The 13,165-nt window shown below is 36.0% G+C and overlaps 1 protein-coding gene across 1 annotated transcript; it reads right to left on the reverse strand.

Moving 5' to 3' along the window:
* Window positions 1-3,395: 3,395 nt before the first annotated feature.
* Window positions 3,396-8,136, reverse strand: LOC121238873 (auxin response factor 18-like). Its single transcript, XM_041135941.1, has 5 exons — window positions 7,495-8,136; window positions 6,138-7,357; window positions 4,265-5,172; window positions 4,050-4,115; window positions 3,396-3,716 (listed from the first exon to the last, which is right to left on the reverse strand). The coding sequence occupies exons 2-5, from the start codon at window positions 7,218-7,220 to the stop codon at window positions 3,635-3,637; spliced, it is 2,139 nt and encodes a 712-aa protein (XP_040991875.1). The 5' UTR covers window positions 7,221-7,357; window positions 7,495-8,136; the 3' UTR covers window positions 3,396-3,634.
* Window positions 8,137-13,165: the final 5,029 nt, after the last annotated feature.

The following is a 13,165-nucleotide window of genomic DNA, read 5'->3' on the forward strand; positions in this document are numbered from 1 at the left end:
AGAATTCCAATGATCTGAATGTATTATTTCAAGGGGTTCAGATGTTACATTATTAGACTTAGAAAAAGGAAGGGACTTAGACTTAGCCGATTGACATGGTTCACATAGAGTCTAATGCAAGTTGGTCTTATTGGGTGAAAAATGAACTAGACTCTTGAGTTTATCAAATGTGGAAGAGGTTGGATGGCCTAATCTTCTATGCCATGTGACTGGATCAGTTGTGGTTCCAAGACAGGCTATAAGTTGTTTGGCCTTATTCATTGATTTGGATAAGAAGATTAGGTAGAGTTCATCCTTACTTGGTCTTTGCAAAAGAGTCTGTCTTGTGCACTTGTCTTTCACAAAATAATGAGAGTCAGTCAAAGCAAACCAGCAGTGATTATCTGAGCAAAATCTTTGGATTGACAATAAGTTGGCAGCAGCAGAGGGAAAATGAAAAATTTTGTTTAATCTAAAGGGAATATTGGATTTGTACATCATAGTGGATCCTTGATTTGAGATAGAGAAACATGTTCCATTACCTACAGCCACCTCTTCATCACCTTGGTAAGGTTCTTGGATTGATAAATTCTCTAAAGCTGCACTCGAATGACTGTTACCACCACTGTCTGCATACCATGGCTATTCTTGAGGTTGTTCCATGTTGCAGTTTGTCCTAGTAGCCATGGCTACAAGTTGAGCAGGTGGATGCTTTCCTTGAATTGCAAATTTCATGCGTTGGTAGCAATCTAGGGCCAGATGGCCTGTTTTTCCACATATCTAACGAGGTGCTTGGTTGTAATTGGTGGAGTTTGAGTCACCATCGAATGGATTCTTGTTTTCTAGTTGTTTTTGGCTTTGTTTTGTCCTGAGCCTTTGCCCTTGAAGTTTGATCCATATGGCTTTGGTTTCTGTGTGTACAAGGCAAAGTTGCCTGAGTCTGCAGTGTTGTGATGTTGAGTTCCCAACAATGTTTTATAGTTCAAGAGTTCAGCTTGAAAATCCTAAAAGGACATGAAAAGTTCACAGGTGGCAAAGTGAAATGATGTGATAAAAGCAGTATAAGTTGGGTTTAGTCCATCCAGTATGTATGAGATGAGGTCATGATATGAACCCATGGGAATAGAGTCCCTTGAACCCACAATTAATTTGAAAACTTACCCAAAAAAGTCAAAATCAAGTTAATGAAAAATTTAGACCAGTTGAAGAACATTAATCTTTAAGACTAGGTCCATCTTGGAATCCATCAGGTCATCATCTTCGACTAGTTTCCCAACAGCCATGAGTTGGTCAGCCCAAGACTTGGCCTGACCAAGATATTGAGAGCATGTTTGAGAACCTTGCTGCAAAGATTCCAATTGTCGCTTTAGATATGCAACCCTTGAACGAGATTGAGATGCAAGTCTTGCTGCCAAGGATGTCCACACTTGTCTTGAGGTGTTTAGTCCATATATGAAGGACAAAACATTTTTCAGAAAGTGTGATAGTGAACCAACCAATGAGGTACTGGCCCTTTTTTTGCCATAACCAGGGTTGGTTATTGTGGTGCTTTTCCCTATTTCATCAGTAAGGAACTGCAATGGGCATGGCTCAGTGCCATCCACAATACCATGAGTTCATGGCTTCTGAGAATTGGAAGAAATTGTGACATCCGGTTTAGGTAATTGGTGCCATCTAATTTGGTGGATATATATGTGATGTTGGGCAAGGCAAAGATAATTGCAATAGGTGTGGTAGCGAGAGTGTAGGATTTGGATTCCATGTTTACTAGGATCAAAGGAGAAGTCCTATGAGTGCTCTGATACCATGAAAGAAATGATAGAATGGTTTGGTTTTGCACACCAAATCAACATGTATTCGATTGAACATATACACTGCAGTAAAGCTACTTACACTTAGTATAGAATGTACATTAAGAAAAGAAATATACAATACAACAGATCATGTACAACTAAGAAAATATTACAGAGGACTAAGAGTATATTACAAAGATCAAGGGATTGATTAGTTCCCATCTAAGTCTTGATCTGCAGACAATGAATGAGAGATATCATTTGAATTAGATATTGACCTTCCATATATGGCTTGCTGATATGATTATCTTTCCTTGGAGGGGTTAGCTAAGACATGTCTGTTAACAACGAGTAGTAAGAGTATCATTACCCTTGAGCCTAACGTGTTGATGGTTATGGGACACGGAGGCAAATCTAGAACAAGAGAGTCCAAGGAGTCGATAAGAGCCATGCTTGAGGCATTATGTGTAGTAACACAACTGTTGGGCCTAGGCCCGCCGGCCAGGCGAGTAAATAATCACGGGCGATTTAAAGACTCGGAAGCGTTACCGCGATAGATTCCATAAATCGTGCCCTCAGAAGTGTTAAGGCCATCAGAAGCTCCCGAGTTTGGGATCCCGAGTTTTGTTCTTTGTTTTGAATGTCTCTCTATTATGTTAAAGATCAATGAATGGAGAATTTGGCGGTGGGACTGTCACTCTGATGGCCATAAAATGAGAAATCAAATACTACTCTCAAAATGAGTATATTAGTGTTATGAAAAAGTATTACAAATATATATAGATATATATATATATATATATAGATATAATGTAATTTAAGTATTTAAAAATATCTATATAAAAGAGTTTAAAATATAAATTCATTGACTTCGTTCAGTAAAGATTGCAAGTCATGAATTTGGCCTCAGATTGTCATCTTTTTTTCTTTCAACTCAAATACTTTGGTTTGCGAATAAGATAAATATCATTATGTGCATAATCACAAATTAAAGAGGGGCAGCTGCCGTCAGGATCTAGTGTATGACCCAATCACAAGCCACCATGTCATAATTCTAAATATTTTATCATGAGCTAAACTACACTAGATTATAATTTCAGCACCGAGGATGGACACCATCCACCCATATTTTTTAAAAATCTAAATTTAGTTATATAGTATTTATATAAAAATTGTAATCCTATGTGCTTTGGTATATTTTACATTGCAATAAATAGTTGATGTAAGGTGAAAAGAGTGCATATTCTTTACACCTTACATCAACTAAAATTGAAAGATAAAATATAGATTTTCTCAAATAAAGAACTCTATATTTTATCTTTCAATTTTTCTACCTTTCTTACAGTCCAAAAGGAAAAAAATTAAGATACGTTTAGTTTATCATATTTTCTTACAAGAAGAACTCATTGCTCAAGCACAATTCAAAAAGGGAATATAAACAATTCAAAAAAGGCACTCAAATCAATTCAGTTTTTGACCAATTCAATCTAAAATCAAACCCTTTTTTCAAGTCATAATCTTTAGAGAATTGACTCGAAATGACCATCCACTCTGAATTCTCTCCCAAAACCAGTTTAATGGGAGAATTTGGTATAAAAGCTCAAGAGAGGGAATGCCAATATATAATGACTGGGTAAAAAAAAATCATTTCAGAGATGGATTCAAGGCATATACATACAAGACAAATTCACCATAATGTTAAGCATTATATCTCGCAAACGAATGGATATTTACCACAACATCACCATAAAACAAGATAAAGGGTTTCATTTCATGTTTTTCCTAACTACATTTAGTAAAAAAATAAGCAGCCTCCAAAGATTTATTCACTTTCAACATCCAAGTCTCAAAACTCCACACTGTTATGCAAATATGCTCAAGGGACCTGTCTTGTTTGATGCATCCAATCCATTTTCAGCATTCCTCATCCATGTAATCCATGTCCTAAGAGAAAAACATTCAAACAGGCTACAGCAACTTGAAGATGACTTGTAGAAACAAAAGGAATTTTTTCAGCTAATTATTTATGCTATGGAGGATTACACACTGTTCTTTGAAATTGTTTAATGCTTATTGACATGATCTTTCAAAATTATTTAAACTGAAATGACCAAATTCATAGTTATCCAATGTAAGATTTGATAACGTGACTTAACAATAGCAAAGGCGCTTCTGCTTTGAAAGTTATATAATAGATCGATGCTCTAAAAGACTTCCCCTAAACTGACAAGGCACGGATGGGGAATAAAGAACGAGACATCATAACTACTCACTTACCTTTGAATATTGTTGCTGCCTGAATCTTTCAGAATTGTCAGTCTTTTTGCTGTTTTCATAAAATCACTGCAATTCCACCAGAGGGAAAAAGGGGATCCAACAATTATATACTAACAAACGGAACTGCACTAAAAAATACATATTAAGATGTCTAAGATTTCACAATGGCAAAGCTATACATATGCAAACAAGAGAAAATTGAGGGAAAAACTTACCTAAACGGTTCTTCTCCAGTTTGCTTTACAGCACCAGTTGCATCTCGATAGAGCACAGGGCTTAGCATGTCTGATCTTTCTATTCCAAACATCTTGGATAGCCTCCTGTACAGCTCTTCATAAGAATCAAGAACCGAGAGGTCAAGTGTGCGTCCCACATCCTCCGACTCCATGAATACCTTGCAGAGACCAGTGTCCAACCCAAGTTCAGTGGTTTGGAAACCCTGGTTCCATGAAAACCCAGCACTTGATGATTTTTCCAGCGAAACCTTCTGGTCAAGTGTGGATCCTGAACCATCAGAAAGTAACTTTACGTTTTCTTGATTTCCATCTGATGTATTTTTCCTGCTAAGAACTTGTGAGACTGCATCACTAGAACTGCTTTGAGAAATCTGCTGCTCCGTGACTATTGGTTGACCAAAGAGTAAAAACTGGTGTCTCTTCACATTATCTGATTTCTCCAAATTCTGGCTGGAATTTCCTATGGTTAGCAAGCAAGATAAGTTTTCGTTGCTGTTTGCGTCACCTGTGACAATGCCATTACAAGTTCTTGAATGTATTTTGAACCGCTGGAAATTGGACGGAAACAGCTCTAACTGCAGTTTGTTTTTAAAGTGGAGATCTGATAAAGATATTCCAAATTGAGCATGCCTGGCTCCCTGTATGCCTGCAGGAGTGTTATCAGATGGACAACAAAAGGGGCTGCTGGGCCCAAGGGGGTTGCCTGAAATTGACCGCATCGGAAATTGGCCATCAAGTGGAAAGTCTGGGTGTTGTGGGAGGCGCAACTTTTTTCTTGGTGGTAAGCAGGGCAAGAGGTGAGTGGTGGGCAAGTTTGATACCAGTTCAACCAACCATGGGCTTACACGCTTCACGTTATTGAGCAAATCTGGCTCATCCCATGTCACCTGAAATGTTGTTTGCAAATGGAACTAAGCAGAAAGTGATGCTTGAAGCAACATAAACCCAGGTTAGGCTTTGTATGACATGTTTAATACCATGGTGTGTAAAAGTACATTATGTGTTCCCAAAAACTGCGATTTGATATTCTTTAACTTATGCCACCCAAAAAAAGAAAAACTCTAACTACTACATTTCAAAATCAGAGTTCGGAAACAAGGGGTTTCCTAAGACCACTGATTTTGATCCCAACAGTCACCGCATAGATGGGAATCAAAAGATAAATGATTGGAATCCCTCCATGTGCACCACATGTACAAGTTTGGCAAAAATCTTTGCTCGGGTATCAAACCCTCACCGAAAGGAAGGTATCAGAATATTTTTACCAATTCAAGATATCTTAAGTGTGTGTGTGTGGTATATGTATGAAAACTTAAATATCGTAAATTGCAAATGCTTAAACCAGTATCATAAAGTGCGTAGCTCTATGTTAAATTTCGGGTCTAATACTTGTACGGGTGTATGTATTCCAATTTTTTACTAGGTCTGAAGTATCACAAATAGTTTGTGTAATCTTTACACTAGAATTAGAGAAGAGAATACATGGCTTCTGTTAGGCAGGCAAAATATATGCGCTGCAAAGGAGTGGCCACAAAGCTAAGATGGACTCTTATGATCTTATCAGCTCAAGAGTATGTAATTATGTTTCAGCAATAAAACGTATCTACAAACCGGACCAAAATATCAGGATGCCTCAGATTCTAGAGTAACACACTGATGCAAGCCAAGTAATAAAGTAGCTAAGATAAGCCATCAGATAAATTGCATTCAACCCTACCAGCAAATTTGATAGGAAATTGAGTATTAAATGAACACAGTAAATCTAACATATTTCTTAAAAAACATATATTCAGCAACTAACATATTCCAAACTCTTGCACAAAGCTATAAAAATAGCAGATGAATACAACACCTGAAGAAGCCGCCACGGGGAGTTAGGCCAACGGAGGGGGTCAGCAACCTGAACAGAAGCTACGGTTCCCATAAACCAGCTTATCCGGGAAGAATCCTCTGTTTCAAATGCCATCTTAAACCTCATCCCAGAGCACCAATGAATGCTCATCGCGGCCTTCAGAGCCGAGGCCTTAACGCAAAACTCTGGCGTGCCTGCCCTGGGATAATAAACAACCTCAAATGGCTGCCCACCAGCAGCAAGAGCCACAGCTTCAGCAACCGATTCAGGCCTCACCCTTCCCTTTCCTCTCATATTGCCACCAGGGCTTGAATTCCCACAACCATTTCGCACTACTTTGTTTTCCTCCTCCCTCAAAAGCACCGAAAACCCACCGTATGGCGAATCAGAATGACCGGGACCGGGGTTCCACCCCGATAGGGACTCTGGTGCACCGCCATTTCCCCTCTTGGATCGTCGAATACCGACACAGAGGTCACCGTTTTCAGCTCTTAGGAAAACAATGGAATCCCCTGCAACCAGCTTCTTGTGGTTTACGAAGGTGCTCCACCCAGTCGTCAACAAATGCCGGCGCGGCGTCCCCCTGTAAATATGCCTAAATTTCCAGACCTCTCCGTGCAAATCCTTGGCAATCACGGTCTGGACTGGTGGATCCGCCTTGTAATCCAACCGCGGGAAGATTGTCTCGGCACAGTACCTCGGAACCGAGAAACCGCCACCATTGTTGGCGTCGGATTGGGTTAATGTCTTGGCGAAGGAAGCGGGTTTCTCTGGATTCTCGGACCCATTGGCCCCCAAAAGCCGATCATCACCAAAATCAAGCTCAGTGTTTCCCGTTGGAGCCAATCTGATCTTGGCGAAAACCTCGTCGGTTTCAGGGTCAGCTAAGAACTTAATGGCCCTAACTCGGCAAGGAATGAGAGCAGGGGTTCTGGGCAAGGAGTCGAAACCGACGCGGGCCTGGGCGTGCTCAGCGTGGCCCTGAGGGAAGTAGAAGACCTTGGAGTTAACCGGAGGCATCTGGACCATGCCTCCGGCACAGGCGTGCCATAGTTGAGGATCCAAGCATTTCTCTGCCTCCATTGTTGGAATGCCACTTTTCGGAATATGAAAATGAGCGATCAAACAGTGGTCTGCAAATCCCTTTTATTTTCAAAAGTCTCAAGGCTTCTACTTCACAGCGCTGGAAGAAACCTCACTTCAGGCTATCTCTGTAAACGCTGTGAGCAACCATAAACAGAACAAAAAGAAAGATGCAAAACAAGTTAAACATGCAGAATAGGTGAATACAGTGAGCCACTTCTTTAAATTCACATAATAGACTGAGGGCTACTAGATAGGAGACACCCCTTCTTACCTCTCCTTCTGAAGCATTAAAATCAAAGATATGCGGCCGGAGACTCTTCAAGGAGCTGCGAAAGGAAAAAAGAAGTTCTGAAAACGAAACCTTTGCAGTTTCTGAAGCCCCTCGAAAAACTAGGATAAAAAGGGATGTTAACTTCCTCTCCAAAATACAGTCTTCTTTTATTTATTTTTTTTGGAAGCCGGGGAATTTTTACGGATTGAGCTTTGCACAAATTGTCTTGAGGCGGACGCCTAAGACCATTCCTCCGTTTCCGAGCAGTTTCACGGCGAAACCTCAGAGTGCAGACACAGTTTCTTTGGGAACCCAAAAGGAAAACATCAGACGACTCGCCAGGAAACGAAGAACTTTGGGAACAACTTGCGGTAAACCTTTTTTCACAGTTCGCCGAAAACAGTGAATAACAACAAATTTTGCAGAAATTTGAGTCAGCTTTTAATTTCTTTCTGTTCTTGTTTTTTCATTCAAAATCTCCGGGCAATGATTCAGTAACTTCATGCACTGAAAAGAGACATGAATGCATTAATGTCATCGATAGTATTTGTAGCAGCCACCATACAATACGGAACGACAGATTTTATATCTCTCCGATCGAAAGTGCTTAAAAAGATCAGGATCCCTCTCTCTCTAACCGGGAATTTTGTTCTTATCTACTATCCATTTCGGATCTCAAAAAATCAGTCTCTCTCGTGGAACAGAAACGAAATCTTAATTCAATCAAATAATAATTAAATTTTGGAAACCTTAATTCATTGCTGTCGTAGAAATTAAACCTCGTTATCATGTCGCGATTCCATGAAAATATCACGATTTTGTTCATTTCGAGGATATTTGTTTGCAAAGGATAAAAATATCGTATATTTTGGAGTTAATTGTAAAATCAATATATAATTTTACAATTTGATACTTCAGTTTTTAACTTTTGCAAAATTCATATCTAAATGATAAACTATTTAACTAAGAGCTACGTAAATAAATTTATAAAATCACGTAATTTGATATAATATATTATATTATAAAATTATTTTATTATAACATAAATTTAACGTATTATAATTTGATATAATATATTATATTATAAAATTATTTTATTATAACATAAATTTAACGTATTATTTAAATACATTTTTATATTTTTACTGTGAGATCTCTGTTTTATTATAACACTTTTATGCATTTTTATATTTTTATAATTCAAAATCTTTATCAATCTCTTGTTAGAAAATTAACGAGACGGTTGTCACATGTCGACTTTCAATTGGTTGACGTGGATAGTGATGCCACATGTCAATCTATCAAACACTAACATTTGGCCTCCCATTAGTTTTCTAATGGAATATCGACGAAGGTCTCCAATTACAAAACCGAAAAACAGAAATATTGATTTTTGAAATTAACCCTATATTTAATATTAAAAGCAAGATATTATTTAATCATTCTACAATTATTTTACAACCAGCAAATATTGTTGCGACGATTTATTAAAGACGCAATGTTGGTCTTTATCTCAACGTTAATTACTTAGTTTACACATAAATCTTACAAAAGCGATTTTATAGGCTAATGTGTCAGTCAATTTTATTTTTAATTAATTTTTTTAGTTAACTTTTTGTTGCACAAAGACTGGAAATGTTATTGGTAAGTCAGTGCATAGCTTGCATTTTGTAAAAAAATACGGAGTTGTTCTCATTTCTCATTCTCAATCCTATCATTTTTACGACACTTTATCTTTGAAATATCATTCTTTTCAAAATTTAAGGTTCAACACTTTATAAATACAAACAATTATTTGAGGTCATACCTCCTAATAATGATAAAATTAAGAATTTATTTTAGGGGGTCAATACAAAATAAGATTAATATAATCATATTAAATTAAAAAAATTAATATATATATATATATATTTTTTTCAAACTTTTGGGGGTCGTGCCCCCCTCCCCTTCATAGGTCCGCCACTACCTCTTAGTAAAAAATTAGCGATTTAATCATTTCTATATAGGAAAACTTTCGATGATGCAGTATACGAGATCGAGATTTACTCTGCAGGAGTAGGTCCGAAGGACCTTGTTTTGAAAAAGTTTCTCGACATAAAAAAATAAATAACAATAACACATTTTTTAAATAATTTCATGCATAACACCTAAAATTAATACCTCATCCATGCAAAGTGACTTCTCAAAGTCTTTAGATTCCATTTCCAAACTTCACATCTTTGTGTTGAAGAATTTGATCTCAATGACTTGTAGTTTCCGTTAACAATACATATGGTTCTAGATACTCACCATACTTGTGACAAAATATTTAACTCTTCTATAAGCCCTTAAAAATGAAAATTGAGATTTATTATTCATTCAAAAGGGAAACTTGACTTGTAAAGGGCCAATTAATAATAATAATTTTGGTTAATTGGTGCAACAATTAGTAGGTAATTAATTTATTAAAACTCAAAATTTAAACACTTAATGTCTAATCCTTAACCTACTTAGCTTAGCTTAGCTTATCTTAGCTTATGGGCTAAACTTCCTATTTTTCAAGTCACTTAACTTCTTAATTAAACATATATATATGATCAGTTAATCATTAATTTGTTACGTTATCTTCATGAATGCGTGTAAAATAATAAAATATTGTTTATCATATCCTTCGACCCCATCCACTTTAGTTATTAAGCCCTACTTTTCCAATCATGCTTGAGATTTTACTAAAACTTCCCAAAGTGAACAAATCTCATTCAATTTATTGCAACTCTAGCACTACTAATGAACCAATTCATTGACAATCTTAAAGAATGTAATGGTCAAAAGAGCATTTCGGTGATGTTTGTCCATTGAAAGTTGAAAATGTTTTACTTTAAAGCTCTCAATGTCATACAAGAAACTCTCTCCCTCTCATGCAACAGATAGTGATTTATGAAACTATGTTTTCTACACACAAAAGATGTTTATATCTTGATTTAGACTTGACCCAAGATTAAACTCTAACTTGAATAAGTTCGCTCGACTGTGATGTCTCATGCACGTTTAGTGAATTAATTTGCTCGATCAGGATCATATCTCACACACTTCTAGTGAGACTCAAATTTCACCTCTTGCTTAACTTAAATGTATAGCGAGATTGCTTTGCAACCATCAACTGTGCATCTCACTTGACTCTAGTGAGACAACTTTTTATTCCATTCGAACTTAAACTTTTTATTCCATTCGAACTTTTTATTCTAATTTGTCATTGAAGCATACTGTGTTTTTTGTATTAACATAAAGTAGATTTGATATATAACGTGAAACTACATTTATTTACAAGTTCTTTTTTTAGTAATTTTCTTAAGATGCCGTTTGGATGGTGAGTTGAGTTAAGTTGAAAATTAAAATTTGAATAAAATATTGTTATAATATTATTTTTTTAATATCATTATTGTTTTGGGATTTAAAAGTGTTAAATTATTTATTATATTTTGTATGAAAATTTAGAAAAATTGTAATGATGAGATGAATCACTTTTACTATCCAAATGGGGCCTAAGTGTAACATTTCTAAATTACTAGACTTGGAGTAAATCAAAAGGTCTAACAAGATGTCTAGTGAGATATTCTGTGATTCTTGGCCGACCATTTATCTCACGTGAGTCTTACGAAATCACCATGACGGCATTAACCAATTTTTAGGTAAACTCAACTCAAACTAGTCATAACTCAAATACAATAAATTTCAACTACTTTTATACTAATATAAAGCAGATCAAACGTATTATATTATCTCACATCAATATATAAACTTCTTTTTTTTCTTTTAACATACCTTAGGCGTGCCATTTCTCATCTACAACTACAAGACTTGGAGTGAAACCAAAACGTAATCTCATGGTCTCTCAAATTCTAAATCATTAATCTGTTAACAAAAGCAAAGTACAATTAGAGAGAGATTTGGAGAAGTGATTAAAACTACCAAAGAAACAAGAAGAGAGGACAGAGGAGCCCCTTAGCCTTGAATGAATGCAGGGCAAGTCCCATAAAGAAGCAGCTGAAAGCTTTAGGTGAAACAACGACATCACTCCTCTCCCGACAAACAACATCATCCAAATGGGACATATTTAAACATAAAACTTCATCGGAACAAAGAAGGGAATCAATTAAAAGGGACCCTCCAAAGCATGTCTTTTTTTAAACCGCAAGCAAGCAAAGAAAAACCCCTAACTCCTTGAGAGGAAAGATTGGCAAAGATTCAACTTCCAAAACCGACAAACAACATCGACCCAGTTTAGACACGACATTTGCAATCATAATAAATGCGACCAAAATGAATATTAATTTGAGGTGGGTTTTCGACCATTCTTATCTCCAACCTAAACCCTCTGCACATCTCCATCACATTCATTTAGGGTCCCCCCTTGCCGTCCCATTGCCAGGCCAAAGTGAACCCCACGCATAGGGTGGGGGATCTCAATTGGGTGGATTTGTTGAGTTGTCTTTTTTTTTTTTTAAAAAAGGTGGTCCTTCCCGAATTGATTCTTTTAAATGAAAGCAACTTCGACGGCCGACAGTTCGCGGTTGTCGTACACAAATTTTACATGAAATTAAATTAATTTATAAATTAATTTTTATATATAAAAAAAAAATTGTCTGTAATCCTTTTCTTTATCAATACTAGTGTTTAAAATTTCAATCCCTACATACCCTTAAAGATGTTGTTCTGAACCTAAAAAGGACTTGTACTTTCTCTGTGTCTTTGAAATGGGTTGGGTTGAAGTAAACAACTTCCCGACTCATCAGTTGCATTTTACTTCATTGAGAGATTAGACTATGTGGTAGGTTAAAAGGTATAGTTGGGGAAATTGGGATGTAAACTCAATCCTTAATCACTTTGGCTTTTTTCTGTACTTCACATATACCATTATTCATTAATGCTTAGGTGGTGCTACTTATGGAACAGACACAACACGTGTGTTTACTTTTGTTATTATTTCAACACAACTCATGGAAACATTTGAATGAAACCCCAACAGCCAAAATTAAGAAAAATGTCAAGATTAAGATGTTAAAAAAACTCATAAATTGACGTGAGTAGATACTCTATTTCAATTTTTTTTTTAATTTTAACATAATATATATAATATCAAATCACATGAATTAATAAATAAATAAATAACTTAGGCATAGTTTGGATACTCGAGTATTCTCATTCTGAGAATACCTCACTAGTATTCGTTATTTTATTATTATTTTTCAGCTACTTTTTACTATTATGTAATATTTTTTTATTATTTTATTATTAATATTTACAGAATACCTCACTACCTAAATACAACTTTTGTGCTGGCTAGTTAGTCCAAGTGTTAAGGTTGAGTTTCCAAGGTAGCTTATCCAACTAGATACCCTAAAAAAAAGTTAATACCCCCAATAATATTACGAAAGTGAAATGAAAATGTTAGATGGAGTGTCTAAATCATTGCCATAATGGATGACAATATATCGACAAAGGGTATCTATAAAGTTAGTACTCTTAAAACCTCCATAATTTTTTTTTTCTTTTCACAATGATTGCTCCTCCTAACTCCCAACTTTGATGCCTGTAATTTTCTTTGCCAACCCATTAACAAATCCAACCTTAAAAGCCTCACATTATTAATTTATTATTAACCTACAAATTCAATCCATAGCTTTGGATAGCA

This window comes from Juglans microcarpa x Juglans regia, chromosome 7D (assembly GCF_004785595.1).
Source record: "Juglans microcarpa x Juglans regia isolate MS1-56 chromosome 7D, Jm3101_v1.0, whole genome shotgun sequence".
In the NCBI taxonomy this organism is placed as follows: Eukaryota; Viridiplantae; Streptophyta; class Magnoliopsida; order Fagales; family Juglandaceae; genus Juglans; species Juglans microcarpa x Juglans regia.